The sequence below is a fragment of the Crotalus tigris genome, unplaced genomic scaffold (genome assembly GCF_016545835.1).
Source record: "Crotalus tigris isolate CLP2741 ecotype Arizona unplaced genomic scaffold, ASM1654583v1 scf7180000019064.365789, whole genome shotgun sequence".
In the NCBI taxonomy this organism is placed as follows: domain Eukaryota; kingdom Metazoa; phylum Chordata; class Lepidosauria; order Squamata; family Viperidae; genus Crotalus; species Crotalus tigris.
Genome location: NW_024097355.1, coordinates 121202 through 139207, shown reverse-complemented (window position 1 = coordinate 139207; position 18006 = coordinate 121202). Strand labels below are relative to the sequence as shown.

The following is an 18006-nucleotide window of genomic DNA, read 5'->3' as shown; positions in this document are numbered from 1 at the left end:
AGAGAGGTGGGAAAGTGAAAGCTAGTACGCATGTAGATGGGGAGAATGAGGACAAACTGAGCAATTGACACAGGTGCAACGATTGGCCGGTTGGGAGCTGTTACGCGGTCCAGGAGTCGAGCGCAGGCACTGGCTTGTTTATAAATGTCTCTCCCACTGATTCATTTGCACCCTGATGATGTTGGCAGGAGCCAACGAAAGCTGGGTCTGCTTTTTAAAAAACTTTTAAATGTTTTATATTTAAACTTTTAACGTTTTATAAAACTTTTAATGATTTAACTTTTCCTGGTGCTCACATTTTATTTCTTAGTATGCATACACCCAGGAATCACTCTTTTATTTTTACCGTTATTTTTAAATATATATATATATTCCACCAATAATGGACTGGTCATGAGTAGGTGACATAATATGAATGGAGTAAGATGTGAAAGTATAGAAAAAATAAATCAGTCATTTAGAGAGCCAAAATAAATGAGAATCATGATTGGTATGTAAGTATCTGCCTATGAAAAGATATATTTGTTTCAAACACACAAATACTACTTAAGGTGCAGAAAACATGGTCTTTATATAGAGGGAGTGCTGGTGTGGTTCAACTAATTTAGCTGTGTTGAAATCCTAAAGGGAGGGGAGACAAAAAGGTAAGGATGGGTTTATGCTAATTGCTGCAAGGTTCTCCTTGCTTGGAATATGAGGGTATCAGAGTTTTTCAATATGTGAAATCATATTATTTGTTAGTATCAAGAATAGAGGTCTGAAAACAATAGGCAGGAAAGAAAAGTACTGAAAGAAACATGACTAAAAGTAACATTAAAACAAAAAGTGGGGGGAGGGATAATAAAAAAGAGAAGATACAGGAAATCTCCCAGCAGAATGAATGGAATGTGGACAGAGAGGAAAGATAATACAGAGTAAAAATAATTATAAGTATCAGAGTAGTATGTCGAGTTCTGCTAATAAGAAATAAAGTGCTATCTCGGTATTCAATATTAATTGGTTCTGGGAAGCATGATGGGTACTAAAAACAATGAGTGCCAAACAAACTAGGTGACTTACCATGTGATCCTTTGTTTTGGCTGGGAAAATTTTTTGACTGCTGTTTTTCCTGTTAGTGTCCTTCCCAGCATGGCAACTTTCCTGTCATCCCTCTGCGGCTATCTCCCTCTTCCTTTTGTAGTGCGCCAAATACCAAAGAAAGTACAAATATTTTCACATCAAAATGCGTTGAGTACCAAATTCAACAAGTTTTGAACCCATTGAATACCAAGGTACCACTGTATATATATAAAAAAGACTCTTGCTGGATTAGTGAGGTGAAATAGATTGTGGATGAGGAGGAAAAATACCCATAAAAAAACCATACAAAAATGAAGACAAAGAAAGATATTCTATAATATGTATAAAGATAAAAACTATAGTCCTAAAACCATGGTTAAAGGAAGTACTGAATGTCTAAGATAGAGACAAAATAGCAGTTTGGAAAATTAGGAAGAAAAAAAGTTAGAAAATAGGTGAAAAATAAATTAGCCAAATGTTTAGACTGGCTGTAGCATTTTTGTCCACCTAACAAGACCTTCTCAAGGATCCAAGATAGGCAGATATTTTTGTTAAAAGTGTTAAAGGTGTTGTTGTCACATAATATAAGCTGTTCCAAGTAAAGCTGTCTTTTACTATTAACTGATGGTGGTTTTGTCAACGCCAATGGTGTTCATGGGGGGGGGCTTCCAGTTCCTTTAGAATTGCCTCCTAAGCCCCTATTACTATTAGTACAAATTTTGCCTTCTTTTGCCACAATCATTCTACTACTATTTTCAGGTCTTTGTATTGTGTGATTCCCCCCCCCCCCCCCCCAGTTCTTTCTCTTCTATACTGTTTTCTCCAGATGTTTCTGCAACATCTATTATTCAGACTTATTTGTCTTTCTTATCAACAATTGTTAAGTTTTGAGTGTTATACGGCAGGTGGTCGTCTGTTTGAATTTTTAAAATGCCAGGGCACTTTAGCATCTTCATTTTCCATTACTTTGTCTATTTTATGGTCCCACCAGTTCTTGCTTTTAGGCAAATGGTATTTCTTGCACAACTTCCAATGCACTATTGTCATGCCATTATTTGTAAGCCTGTGCAGTCTTCTTACAGTAGCTAACTAAGTGATCCACTGCTTCTTCAGTTTCTTTGAAGAGGCAGTATTTGCTGTTCTGACTTTGTATATATTGTTCTTAAGGTTTAATTTTCCGCAGCCAGAATTAGTGCCCCTGTCCTTTTCTTCAGCTTTCCTGCTTTTTAGCCATTGCCAGGTCTTGTTGTTATCTGTTTTGCCTGCTATTTTTTTTAATGTACTGGCCACATCATATTTTGCCTTGCCATGTCTGTTTTCTATTCTTCATTTAGTCTTTCTTGTGGGTGCTTCTAGTACCCAGTAAGCCTTCTTTATTGTTCTGAGATAGTCTTCCAATGACCTTTCTTCTTCTTCAACTGTCTGGTGTATTTGAACATACCACAGCCACCTATTTTCCTTGGTAAGTAGAGTCTGTCAACATCATTGCATTGATTAATTATTTTTCTGTTCTTCCTATCCAGGGCTTTTAGTTCTGCTTGAGTCCAGACCGGTATTCCATCTGTGTATCTAATGACTGGAACTTTCCAGGTGTTAATTGCCTTAATGGCATTTCCTCCATTGAGTGTGGATTTTAAGATCTTCAGTCTCATGATGTATGTACTTCTAACCCTCTTCTTAACTTCAATCTGCTTCATGTTGTCATCCTGAGGGATACCCGGGTATTTGTAATGATCTTAATCCAGACTCTTAATGTTATTTCCATAGGTCATTTTGATTCTTTCAATTTTCACAATTTTTCCCCTGTTGATGGTGAGGATGGCACATTTGTCCAGTCCAAACTCCATCACAACATCTTGGCTGAAGTTATATTGGCTCAATTCTGAAGATATATGGAAAAACACAATCTTTATCATTGTTATCATTTTAACTTGTATGCCACCCAACTTTCAACAATTAAAGAAATTACAACCAAATTAATAAATTATAAAAGTCAAAAATAAAAATGAGCAAGAGCGATGAAATATCAGCATAAGTATAAAGTCATGGGAATGTAACTCTAACGGTATTCAAACTATGTATAGATGGGCTGAATTGTATAAAAGAAACGTGGTTCAAACCTATCATATTAAAACTATGTCTAAGTAGCTTTGATAAAATGTTAATAACCTTTTAAACCATTCAAGTACCACATCCTAATATTACTCCTTATCTGAATACTGTAGATTTACCAATATTTCCATCAATATTGTATACACATCCACAAGAGAGAGTAAAATTCTTGCACTCCAAAAAGCAAACTTGCATTTTCAAACTTCAATTTCTTCCAACTACTAATATCCATTCATAACAATCAGGATGGAAATAAAGAGCACTGCTTTATAACATTGTAACACATTTATGTAGGTGTCATAATTCATGAATTTAAACAGAAGTTTGGATCACTTCCAGTTTAACGTTCTGAAGTTAAAGTTTGCAGCTGGTAACTTCCAGCATAATGTGTTAGATGCATCTCCTAAAGCTGTGAATTGGAGGAACAACATTTTGGCTATACTTTTTCATCAGAAAGCATAATTTAAGCGGTTTAAGGTCTGAGGGCAAAACATCAGAATCACTTTATGTGGACACAGCAACATAGCTAGCTTCATAAATTTTGTTGCAGAGAGCAATAATCAATACTTCATGTTTAATGATGCAAAACTGAAATTAGTATAGATTTTATGCCTTCTGCTCTTCCAAATTATTACAAACTTTAGTAGCACTTTCTGTAGTTGCTCTATTACCATTTTCCATAAATAACAAGCCAATAATATTTAAATGAATGATTGAATGTTACAGACTACTTTTTTAAAAGAAAAAAAACTTTTTGTTAAGTATTTAGCCTTAGGTTTATATAAAATAATGTCAAACACATAAACAAAATGATTTATGGGAGTCTTGCAAGTTTTGTTACCCTTAGCCATATAAAAAGGCAATTGTAAATTGTTTCCACATTCTAAATTACCTTATGTTGCTTTGGGATATACTGAAAACAAAATTGACCCCTAGAGTACTTTGGAAAATAGAAAGTGTTACTTTTAGATTCGAGCATCCTATTGGAAGAATTTTTTCAGGAAAATGTGGGGAGTTATCTCAGTTTACACATGCAAGAAAAAAAGGAGGAATAGATTTTTGAAGAAGGTTGGAATGAAAGATGAATGCGATTACAGGATCTTATTTCAAGTTGCTGTTAAATGGATTGAGAATGCTATGTATTTAAAATATAACATTTTCATTGTTTTACTGCAAAATGAGTAAAATGGGCATGAGTTCAGAAAATAAGAAAAGGTTGGAAAAAATTCTACACATTCTGACTGACCTACACAAAGGTTATTGTTATAATACTGATCATCTCTCTGGAACAATTGTAGAACAAACGTGGCATTATTAATACTACTGTAATGGACTGCAAAGTTATTGCCGGTTTTTAAAATATTGAGTAAGAAAACTAAAATATACTAAAATACAGGACTTATTTTCATAATTATTTTTGGGAAGAAAGTTTCAAAGTTTAATAAAATGTTTGAGGGAATATTGTCCTTCAACCCTCTCTATTAGTTTTGTATTCAAATATTATACAAAATACTAACCCAGATGGTTAGAGTCTTCCATCTATCTGAAAATAATGATTATGAGTTCAAGCTAATTTAGTCAATTGGAGAGTAATATTTACTAAATTAAGCTAATATTTTAATATCTGCTGTTTGTTTCTCTACAGGAAGAACTCAAAAGACTACAGCATACCTTGGAGCAAGTTAGTGATGGAAAATATTTACTTGAAAAGTAAGTACATTTTTAGATTTCCGTATTAAAGTCCTGCACAAGTTTTAATTAACTTTTGCTTAGATTAAGGAAGAGTTTAATCAACTACAGTCTGAATAAGTGTCAACATCTAATTTGTAGAATAAGATAGAATTTCATTTAATTTCTTGTAAGTTTAATTTCTAGTCCAATCTCCGTGAACAGAAGAAGACCTCCAAGGTCGCTTTCAGCTCTATTCAGATTATGATGTAAACTTACTTCCTTGATGTCACACATTTACTCCCATGCAAAACAAGAACTGTAAATCCCTCCATCAATGAATTAATGAATGAATAAACGAATGAATGAATCAATCAATCAATCTACTTGTCTATGACAGAAGTGTATACTGTAGATAGATCCCTGTTGCAATGCAATCTAAAAATTAAGAAAATGAGAGCTTGGGAGGAAGAGGAGAAGCATTTGTGGCTATTTCAATAATACCAATAAGGAACAAAAAAGGTGCTTGTGCCAGTGGCTTCAGGGGAAAAAGGGTCTTAGGGAAGGATTTGTTGAATTTTAAGGGGAAAGGTATCCTGCATCCGCTGTGGATGGCATAAGGGAAAATAAAAATGAAAAGGTATTTATTTATTTTTTTGAAGGAATTGAAGATCTTTAGATGATGGTAAATCATAAAACGAACATCGGTAATAGATGAACAGGCGAATATAAAAAGCCTAAAAATTGTGAGAAGGTGCAAAGCTTTCATGATAGAGACAACTCAATTAGGGAACAGGGAGTCAAAGTAAGGATTTAGGAACATCACCAGTTTGCAAGTGATTCACAAATTAAATTAAGGGTGCCCTATTGCTAGAGGTCTTTATATAGTCCCCAGAATCCCTAGAGCACTGTTTGCTAAGTATGTCACTTTAATGGCAGTGCTGGAGGCACTTCATATATAGACATCATCAGTTTAGCAATTATACGTTATACATAGTCCAAGCCATCCTTATTAAAACAGTAGTGTTAAATAAGTCAAAACAAAAGGTCCATGTCATTGGAAGACTGGCAAATTAGTTTGCTCTTATTTGTGATTTTGGGGGGGGGGAGACTAATATTTTGTGCTGAGGAAAGCTATTTTAAAGTAAGCAGGTTCAATATGTTTTGTTTCAAAGTGGATAAGAAGGAATAGATTATACTGATTATTAATAGATTATTCTTTTTTTAACAGCCATCAGCTTGCTATGGACATGGACATGGAGAATAATATTGAGAAATATCATATCAATTTACAGCCCTTGGAATCAAAAGTGAAAGTGTAAGTGACCTAAAATAATTTGACAGTTACAATATTACTTGACTTCAGGGGATCCTGTAGGCCTGGCCGACTGACTTCAGCATATCAGTGCCTTCATTGTTATTTAAATATCAGGTAAACAAAAAAATGACAAGGAGAGCAGATCAGGGCCCATTCAGATTCCAAAAACTAACAGTTCTGCACGATAATGCAATGTGCAACTTAGGAAGAGATTTTAGTGTGGCTCATTGATTTCAGAACAAAGAAAAAATATTGAAAGAGTCAGGATGGGCCTGTCTAAGACGTGGCAGTATGATATAGCCCTCATCTTGCATTTTAATCACAGGGATGCTGATCATATAATATCAAAATATTTTTGTGATGTAGCTTTGCACAAAAGATAAACTGTGAAGGAAAGAGAATCGTTTCATTTTTTTGACATTGTGGAGTTAGTTCACAATATCCAAGGAGCAGAATAGGATTTCCCTCTCTTCGATTCAATCCCCCCAGATATTTTTGGAGGCATGTCTCAATACCTTTCAGCTGAGTTGGAGAGGGGCCAAAGGCTAATCACATCAGTCTGTTGCAGAAAAACAACAATGCATCATTGGCGCAGTTTTCAGAGAGTTACGAGCAGCTGTTGCTTCTTTGAAAATGTTCTCTCAATTACAACAAGTATGTTGTCATACAGAACAGTAGTATGTACCTGGCCATTTCTACCTTGCTCTTGTTTTGATTTCATTTGGTCTTGCTTTAAGGCAATAGGTAAAGCCAGAAATAAATAAATGCTTTGACAACTTCACAACCAAATATAGGTATCATATGCTTCCACCACTTCCATGGAATTTATTTGCTTCTTTGAATATATTTTAGTCTTTATAATATTTTTGGTTATGGTTTGATTTTTGTGTGTCTGAAAGTCACTGTTATGTCATTGAAAATAAGAACTTCTGTAAGATGGATCCATAGCTGGCTGACCGGCCGTACTCAGCATGTGGTCCTCAATGGAACCGCATCTACATGGAGAGAAATGTGTAGTGGGGTGCCCCAAGGTTCTGTTCTGGGCCAAGTGCTCTTCAACATCTTCATCAACGATTTGGATGAGGGGATAGATGGGGAAATCATCAAATTTGCAGACGACACCAAGCTGGTAGGAATAGCCAACACTCCAGAAGACAGGCTTAGGATACAGGAGGATCTGGACAGACTTGAACACTGGTGCTATCTAACAAAATGAAATTCAATGGTGAAAAAAGTAAGATTACATTTAGGCAAGAAAAACCAAATGTACAGGTATAGTATAGGGGGTACTTTGCTCAATAGTAGTAACTGTGAGAAGGATCTCAGAGTCCTAGTGGACAATCACTTAAATATGAGCCAGCAGTGTGCTGCAGCTGCCAAAAAGGCCAACACAATGCTGAGCTGCATTAACAGAGGGATAGAATCAAGATCACATGAAGTATTAATACCACTTTACAATGCCTTGGTAAGGCCACACTTGGAATATGCATCCAGTTTTGGTCACCACAATGTAAAAAAGATGTTGAGACTCTAGAAAGAGTACAGAGAAGAACAACAAAGATGATTAGGGGACTGGAGGCTAAAGCATATAAGGAAAGGCTGCTGGAATTGGGTATATCTAATTTAATGAAGAGAAGGACGAGGGGGGACATGATAGCAGTATTCCAATATCTCAGGGGCTGCCACAAAGAAGAGGGAGTCAAGCTATTTTCCAAATCACCTGAAGGCAGGACAAGAAGCAATGGATGGAAACTAATCAAGGAGAGAAGCAACCTAGAACTAAGGAGAAACTTCTTGACAGTTAGAACAATTAATCAGTGGAACAGCCTGCCTCCGGAAGTTGTGAATGCTCCAACACTGGAGGTTTTTAAGAAGAGATTGGACAGCCATTTGTCTGAAATGGTATAGGGTTTCCTGCCTGAGCAGGGGGTTGGACTAGATGACCTCCAAGGTCCCTTCCAACTTTATTATTATTATTAAGTCTTGGGATTTTTGTGATGGGAAAACAAGTTATTAACTTTTAAAAATTATGATGGTCAGCAATTCAAACACTGTTCCAGAGATATATGGGGTAGATAATAATAATAATAATAATAATAATAATAATAATAATAATAATAATAATAGTAGTAGTAGTAGTAGTAGTAGTAGTAGTAGTAGTAGTAGTAGTAATAGTAATAATAATGGGAAAGCAGATAATAACAAGACCTGGCAATGGCTAAGAGCAGGAAAATTGAAGAAAGAGACCGAGGGACTAATTCTGGCTGCACAAGACTAAGCCTTAAGGACAAATGCATATAAAGTCAAAATTGAGAAGACAGCAACAGACAGTAACTGCCGCCTATGCAAAGAAGCTGAAGAAACAGTGGACCACCTGGTAAGCTGTTGCAAGAAAATTGCACAGACTGACTACAAGCAGCGGCATGACAAAGTAGCAGCAATGGTGCATTGGAAGATCTGCAAAAAATATCATTTGCCTGTAAGCAAAATGAGATCATAAAATAGAGAAAGTCATAGAAAATGATAAAATTAAACTGCTCTGGGACTTCAGAATTCAAACAGACAAGCACCTGCAACTTAACACCCCAGACTTAACAATTGTCGATAAGAAAGACAAAAAAGTCTGGATAGTGGGCGTGGCAGTGCCTGGAGGCAGCAGAATAGACAAGAAAGAACTGGAGAAGATAACAAAATACAAAGACCTACAAATAGAAATAGAAAGACTGTGGCAAAAGCAAGCAAGGGTAGTACCAATAGTGATAGGCTCCTTGGGTGCAATCCCAAAACAACTGGAGCACCACTTGAACACCATTGGCATTGACAAATTCTCTATTAGTCAATTGCAAAAGGCGGCCTTACTAGGAACTGTTTCCATCCTGCGATGATATCTGTAATACCATCAAACATCCACATCTGCCTATCCCAGGTCCTGGGTAGGACTCGATAGGTAGACAAAATGCCAAATCCAGTCTGAACATCTGGCTGATTGTGCGATGATCAATAATAATAATAATAATAATAATAATAATAATAATAATAATAATAATAATAGAGTTGTAAGGGATCTTGGAGATCTTATAGTCCAACCTCCTGCTCAGGCAGGAAACCCTATACCAGTGGTAGGCAACCTTGGCTCTTTTAAGACTCGTGGACTTTAACTCCCAGAATTCCCAGCCATGCTGGCTCAGGAATTCTGGGAGTTGAAGTCCACGAGTCATAAAAGAGCCAAGGTTGCCTACCCCTGCCCTACACCATTTCAGACAAATTGCTGTCCAGTCTCTTCTTAAAAACTTCCAATGTTGGAGCATTCACAGCTTCTGGAGGCAGGTTGTTCCACTGATTAATTGTTCTATTTTTTATCCTTTATTTGCAATGAAGAAGAAGCAGAGAAACGGCATAAGAATTTAAAGAACTGCATTAGAATATCATAAGGCTATTTTCTGGAAGTTCTCTTCAGATAAGTATTCAGTTGTAATGTAAAGAGCAATGTTTTGAATTAAATACTATACTTCTCACAAAGCTATTCAAAATCCAAAGCTTCTTTGATATTACACTGCCACCTGGTGTTTGTAGATATCCCACTCAGCAGATGGAAGCTTCTTTCCCAGAACAGCAAAAAGGATAACAAGAATACAAGAAAAAATAGAAAACAAATATATTTTTATTTCTATTTTATATAACTGTATATGAAGAAATTCTGTCTAAAATCAAAGCAGTTTGTTCTGCAGTGTTTGGGAAAAAAAACAGATTTTTGTCCGGCCAAGACTGTAGAAAGGTATTGGAAACAACAGTGGGGGTGCACTAATTGAAACATACAGATGTTTCTTGTTGAAAAGTTTATGAATCCATATTATTTTGTGGAAGATAAAAATATCAATGGCTCCTAGTTGTAATGCACACATGAAGGCTGAATGAAAAGTAATGCCCTCAGGATTATAGATTACAAAGATATAGCACTATGGACAAACTAAAAATGTTGACATCTTTAGCATCTGTTCTTTCACCTCAGTTGATGGGAAGTTGTAGTGATAAAAGATTCTGTTGCTATTTGTGAAATGAAAGCTTCAAGTAAGTACACTTCAAGCAGTCTGTTGTGATTAAACTTTTGTCTGCCAAAGTAAAGAAAATGACCACCAAATATAGATTGTTTGTGGTGATGACTCTGTTGATATGACTAGGCCACAAACAGGGCCAAAAATGATGAACTTCAAAGGTATATGACAACAACCAATAAGTTTCATATGAGAAAGCTTGATGAACTGACAATTCACAATTTATTCAAAATGCATTTGAAAGAGACACGGGGTCACATTATTTATATTGTTCAATACTGGTTGATTATGTAGGTTGGATGCCTTTTACTGTGATGATAGATAAAACTTCCAAGAATTGAAATTTGCCGATAATTTTTGTCATGCCAAAACAATGAAGGTGAGAAATTTCTTCACAGAATTGTGATAACCAATAAAACATTGGTTCATCTTTATGACCCAGAAACAAAGCCTCACTCCATGGAATATTAACACAATGCCTTGCAATCATCATTGTCATCATCATCATTATTATCATCATCATCATCATCCAGCTTCAGCATGAAAACTCATGGTTAGTTTTTGGGAATGCAGATGCTGCTATTCACATGGATTTCTTTGAATATGACATCAGTATGAACTCAGTGCTACAAAACTTTAATTCAGAAGCACAAGAAGGACATTTTCTCTCCAAAGGACCATGTTAGACAGAAGGAAAAAATGAACTTCGATCTCACCATCTTACCCATCCATTTGAAGAGATGGTCAGGGCTGCCAAGACCTGACTAGTGACAGAAAGCATAGAGTTTTTTCACAACAACTTTATGAAGCTTGTCCATCTTGGACAGAAGTGTGTAGCAAACAGTAATGCTTATGTGGAAAGGTAAATACAGGTAACCAAAGAGCTAATTTCAAGGATTATTTTCTGGTTTCTTTTATTAAAAAATCTCTATAAAGTAAAGTTATAGAAATGGAAGCACTACTTTTCATTCCAACCACATATCTTTCTTGTTCTACCAATAGAATATGCCTCTGAATACCAGCTGTTGTTAGGAGAAAATGCTACACTCACATTTTGTTTTTCACAAGCATCTGGTAGCCACTGTAGGAACCAAATGCTGAAGTAGGTCGGCTTTTACTTTAATCTAGCACATCAGTTTTTTCTATCTGTTCAGATTAAGATTTTTTTTCTTTAATGCTTTATCAAAAAAGTGAATGGAAATGTTCATTAAATATCTTATCTGAAGTTAGCTGTAAGTGAATTTAGTAAGACATTTGGGACTTTCTATGTAAGACTTCATATTTAATTTATATGATTAATGTTCCCACTGTGATATACTCTAAGTATATAATTTTAAACCCTGGACTTTGATTTTAAAATATATTCATTTATTTAAAATTGTATAGAGAGTACTTTGCTCCTTCCGCAGGTTCTCCTGATCATTTTACAAGCTAGGCTCATGAACTTTTACCCCAGAGACTTGTTCTGATAAATTCCTCCTTCACTGGGGGAAACACCACCTAGGAATCATTACTGGATGAAGCTTTTTAGGGGAAAATATGTCTTTAATACAGCATTCAAAAGAGAAATTTTTAAGAAATGTATTTCCCATAGCGTGCAAAAATCTTGTTTCGGTTTTAGAAGGGTTGCCTTTCAGAATGGATGTCTAGAGAAATGCAGGAATATAAAATATATGCTCGTATTCATCCATCTTTCAAATTTCATATAGCATTCAAAGAGCATGGCGTGAATATCTCCAACGTCAAGATACACAGAGTCAGAACCATTTAGAAAAGCGCAGTCCTTCACCACCTTCCTTGTCATCTGGCAAAATGAGCAGCTCTATCAGTATGAACATCTTTTCGGATGACAGTACACCTGTGAGTACATTTGTCCCTCCCAGTTTTAAACTTTTTAAATGTCCAGTTTGGACTCACCTTCACAGTAGCTTTTTTATTATGCTTCGGTTATTTGCTATATCTGCAGATTTTGCACACTTGACTTTCATATTCACACTTTACATTAGTGACTGCGGTCATGCAAAAGCAGAAATCTTGCAAATATCAATGCAATATTTCTGCTGATGCTTCATATTCTGGGGGGGGAGGGGTAATAGCCCTATTTGTATTGTGACTATCAACATTTTTACAAACTAGGTCAATTGTTTAAGAAAGTCAATTCACAGAACATGCAATTTGTTTTCTTCAGTGATCAACTGCTCTGTCCATATTTTACTTTCACCATATATCAAAGAAGTAAAACATCTGTTATGGAAATTAAAAAACAAATATGAATGAAACCTTAAGTAGAAATTGGAACAAACAGTATGGCATGTCCCTTACTGTGCTTTTCATGTTTAAAACTGTCTGCCCAAATTACAAGATGGCAATCAGCCTGACATAACTATTGCTTTCTTAAAATAGATTGCATTTTTTTCCACAAATGCATTTACAGTATCCCTAAGCAACTGCAATGTCAAATAATGGCTTGCATGGATAGAACAGAAATCAAATAGACTGATTGGGGCTTGTGAATAGAAGTAACATTTCACTGATGCTGTTGGATCAACCTATCAAAATGAAGCCTACAATGCATGCATACTGTAGGTTACAGACATACATAATGGAGACATACATAATGGAGAAAACTGCTTTCTTTACATTCATGGCCAGATCTGATCCTGTATTTATACTCCAAACTGTCCTAATGATTTTATGCTTGACAAACTTGCTGATGTTTCACATTTCAGTGAAATAGACATATTTCAGAAGCAAATCACACTACATTAGAAACTACATAAAATCCATACATAAATTAGTATTAATAGCGCATCAGTTAAAACTATTGTTTTAACGCAGGGGAGGTCAAACTCGCAATGTCAGGTGATGTGTCGCGATGTATCGTGATTTTTTTCCATTGCCAGCAATGGGGTGGGTGTGTTTTTGCCATGATGCATCTGGCCTGCGGGCCGGCAGTTTGACACCCCTGTTTTAAAGGATCCTTATATCTATATGTTGTCCCAAAATGAATTTAATTGCTATGTAATATTGAAGATATAAATGTAAATATTAAGCTGATGGTATAATTAAGTCAATGATTGGATCCTGTTAATAAACAGAAAGTAAGGGAAAGCACTGAATTTTCAAGCAAATCCTATATGTGAGATTTATTTCTGAAAAATACCCAGTGATATACATTTCATAGGGGGTACAGTATCTACTTTTAGTGTGGTCTAGCATTTATTAAAGTATAAAAACATTTTGTGAATGGATTTAGCTGCAGTTGAAACTAGCTGAGTTATTTCATATCTTTTTAGGGTCTGCTACTTGTGAATGCTAACAGTAATTTGATCCTCTCTCCAAAGCATGCTCCTTTTTTAGGGATTATTCAGGGTGTTTTTAAAAAAAAGAACAAAACTTTTAAACAGTTCAGAAAGAGGAAAGGAAACAATACTTTTGATTTGATTTGGGTTTGTGACTTTATTGCATTAATAGATTGCATGTCCCATATATGGTTTTTCAAGAGGCAACTAGACTTTTTTGTTTTTATTTGAAGATGGTTCATTTCTCATCCAAGAAACTTCTTCAGGTCTGACTGGATGGTGGGGAATGGAAGAATTTATATTCCTTGCAGACAGATGGTCATTTGATTCTTTTAGAGAATTGTTGACGCCACTTGGAGGTTTATCTGTGCCCTCAGGGTCACCTGAGTAGTGCAAATGGGTGTGGAGCCTTGTTGGAACTGCTGAAAAGACTGTGTTGTAGACTAGAGATAGATAATGTTGTATGCCTCCCCCTCTATTGAGAGAGAGCTGTTCAGTTTTGACATAGATGGCCTCTTTGACCTTCTTTCAAACCAGCAGTGATCTGGATGACTGAGAATCTCCATAGATATTTAGCTATGATAAATTGCATTGATTTTCAGCCAATATCTAAAAAATATTGAGAGTGAAGACAATATTAACTGGTCATTCTTATTTGGCATGATGATGTTATGTACTCACATCTGATGACACTGCATAGTAAACATTCTCTCTCTCTCTTTCTCTCTCTCTCTCTCTCTCTCTCTCTCTGTCACACACACACACACACACACTTACACACAAACACACACCCAAAACACTCACTCACTCACTGGTCCTGGTTATGTTAATGGAGATATCTCATTTCTTCCTCTGCTACAAGTAAATTACTATCTGATATTCATCCAGTTTCAGATCAAAGAATTTAGAATTTACTGGATTGTAGAATTTGGCAAGTGTATTTTGCTATTTCTGGATTTTTTTTTTCTGGAAATCCACCATGCCTCCTCTTCTGAGTTTCTTATATTCAGAGCTTTAAATCCATCTTAACTTCACATGTGCCGAAATTGGGACAGAGAATGCAATTTTGTTACATAAAAGCTCTAGGACATATTTGACAAATATCTGGGAATTCCATCTAAGCTGAAATGGGAATGTCAATATATTCACAAAACTGGATGAAATGTAAGCAGGACACTTGTATATGAAATAGTAAATATGTAATATGTTTAATAAGCATCTCATATTTACCTTCCCACAGGAGAAAATGTTAGCATTGGCCCTACTGCTATGAAGAATAATCTTAAGCGTTTATCCATGCTAGTTTCCCTTAGACATGTTAGCTGCATGTGTTGATTCCATCTATAGTTATTAAACAGTCTGCTTTGCTTTACTCTTGTTTAATCGTTTAATAAAATTATGTCTTGTTAATCTCAGTTACTGCCTTTCTCTCATTATTTCTTTATATATATATATATAAAGAAATAATGAGAGAAAGGTAGTAACTGAGATATATATTGAATAAATATATAAATTGAGATAAATAATGAGACAAAGGCAGTAACATATATATATATATATATATATATATATATATATATATATATATATATATGTAGGTCTTTGGTTGTTCGGGTTTTCTCCCACGTAAAATCTTCAGGCTGGTGTTTTCAGCTTCTTGCTTTGAGCAGCAATGTGTGGTCTTAGCTGTTTCTTTCTTTTAACTGCCAGTGGGGGTATGAACTGATTGGGTGGGAGCTTGGCTGTGTTCTGATTGGGTGGAGGTGTGTTCTGAATTGTTAGGGGCTTGGCTGTGCTCTGATTGGCTGGGGGAGTGTTCTGTTTGGTTGTGCTCAGGTTAGTCTGAGTTGCAGAGGGGTTTAAGATTTTGGGGTTAGGGAGTCGTTTGTCAATAAGGGTGGGTTTCCAAATGGCTGGTAGGCGGGAGGTATCATCTCGCTTGTTCATGCTGTGTGGGCTTTTTCTATCTCGATGGCTTCTCTGATTATTCTGTTATTAAAATGTTCACTTTTGGCAATGGTTCTGGTATTTACCTAGCCAAATTTCTCGCCAAACAACTAAAGCCCTATGCAGAATCCATCACCTCACACGTAAAAAACTCATTCCAGTTTATAGAGATCATAAAGAAACAAAACTTACAGCCCAGCGACCTACTAGTGAGCTTCGATGTCATATCCCTCTTCACCCAAGTGCCTATCAAAGAAGCCTTGACAGCTATTCAAAACAAATATAACCCCCCCAAACACATCTTAGATCTGACCAACCACTGCCTATCCAACACATACTTCATCTATAATGGACAAAAATACAAACAAACAGAAGGAGCACCCATGGGATCACCCCTCTCACCTGTCATTGCCAACCTCTACATGGAACACTTTGAAACCCAAGCTCTAGAAAAATCGGATCACAAACCCAAACTCTGGCTCAGATACGTAGACGACACCTTCATAATCTGGCCACATGGGAAAGAAAAACTGGACAACTTCCTCACACACCTCAACAGCCTACACCCCAAAATACAGTTCACCATGGAAACAGAAGCTAACAACCAACTTCCCTTCCTGGATGTCTTAGTCTACAAGAAATCCAATGGCTCCCTAGGACACACCATCTACCAGAAGAAAACACACACAAACCGCTATCTGCACGCTCTCTCACACCACCACCCAGCACAGATCAACTCTGTAGCCAAGACACTCATCTCCAGAACAAAACGCTTAGCTGACGAACAACACCTAAAACCCGAACTACACACTCTCACCAATGTACTAACATCCAATGGATTCCATAGAAATAAGATTACAAACCTAATCCAAAAAGAAACCCCCACTAAAATCCAAGACAAAGAACAAGAAAACGGCAAAGCCATCCTCCCATACATAAAAGGCATCACAGACAGAATCAGTAAGATCCTCCATAAACACAACATCAAAACAGCATTCTGCACAAACAGAAAAATATCCACCATCCTTAGAAACCCCAAAGATAAAATTGAATTAGAAAATCAAGGAGTATACGAAATCCCATGCACCACTTGTCCCACCACATACATCGGACAAACCAACAGAAGAATAAGTGCACGCATTGAAGAACATAAGAACTCAGTCAAAAAAGAGGAACCAACATCTTCCCTGGTCCAACACCTTAAAGCCACAGGACATGAAATTGACTTTAAAAATACCAGAACCATTGCCAAAAGTGAACATTTTAATAACAGAATAATCAGAGAAGCCATCGAGATAGAAAAACGCCCACACAGCATGAACAAGCGAGATGATACCTCCCGCCTACCAGCCATTTGGAAACCCGCCCTCATTGACAAACGACTCCCTAACACAAAAAATGATACCAGACCCACACTCACAAAAACCACACAGGATGTCACCACCAAACATCCACGCAAAAAACAAACCCAAAGCCACACTGACTATGAGGCACGACCACAAACCAGAAGCCAGACCACAGCTGCATCATTAGCCACTTTAAACCCCCCCAATCCATACATGAAGCAAACTGACACCCTCCATGAAGAGGAAGCACGACCACGAACGCGAAGCCAAGGAATGGCAGGGCAGCCCAAAATCTTGAATCCCTCTGCAACTCAGACTAACCTGAGCACAACCAAAGAACAGAACCCCCCAGCCAATCAGAGCACAGCCAACCCCCCAGCCAATCAGAGCACAGCCAACCCCCCAGCCAATCAGAGCACAGCCAAGCCCCTAACCAATCAGAACACACCTCCACCCAATCAGAACACAGCCAAGCTCCCACCCAATCAGTTCATACCCCCACTGGCAGTTAAAAGGAAGAAACAGCCAAGACCACACACTGCTGCTCGAGGCACGAAGCTGAAAGCACCAGCCTGAAGATGACGAATGGGACTTCGTCGAAACGTCGCCAAGACACTTCCAATTTTACGTGGGAGAAAACCCGAACAACCAAAGACCTACATACAAATACCCGCGAAAACCTCAGAAAACATATATATATATATATATATATATATATATATATATATATATATCTATATATATATATATATATATATATATAACCTTTTGGAACACTGGGTTTGAATGCGCAGCCTGGAATGAGTAGGAGGGAGCGGTTAGAGAGCACACCGGCAGCAACGTTGCTGGGAGGGAGGAGATTGACAAGGATGAGAGAGAGGAAAAGTGTGGAATTGGAGTGCAAAAAAGAGAAGGCAGGGCAACCAAGGCAATTACAGTTAATCAGGAAGGATGGCCCTATCACACGGGCAATGAGTAAGCAGTTAGACTAGCAAGGTGTATAAAAAGAATCTCCCTACCCCCTGAGCCTCACTCTGAGGATGCTGGCAGGGGACCAGTGAAAGCTAAGTTGTTTCTTTTAACATTGTAAATAGTTGTTTTTATTGTTTTTAAATATCTTTTTAGCAATAAACAACTGGTTTATGCCTCTCCCAGAGATCGAAGTTTTGAAATATATATATATATATATATATATATATATA

The 18006-nt window shown here is 36.7% G+C and overlaps 1 protein-coding gene across 1 annotated transcript in view; it reads left to right on the top strand.

Annotated features, from left to right (window-relative positions):
• Positions 1-3477: 3477 nt before the first annotated feature.
• IQCJ (IQ motif containing J) overlaps positions 3478-18006 on the top strand; it is a 35225-nt gene continuing 20696 nt past the window's right edge. Inside the window, exons 1-4 of the mRNA XM_039358705.1 lie at positions 3478-3582; positions 4817-4881; positions 6071-6157; positions 11919-12069. Of these exons, the coding sequence (XP_039214639.1) occupies positions 3478-3582; positions 4817-4881; positions 6071-6157; positions 11919-12069 (408 nt within the window). The remainder of the gene's footprint in view (positions 3583-4816; positions 4882-6070; positions 6158-11918; positions 12070-18006) is intronic.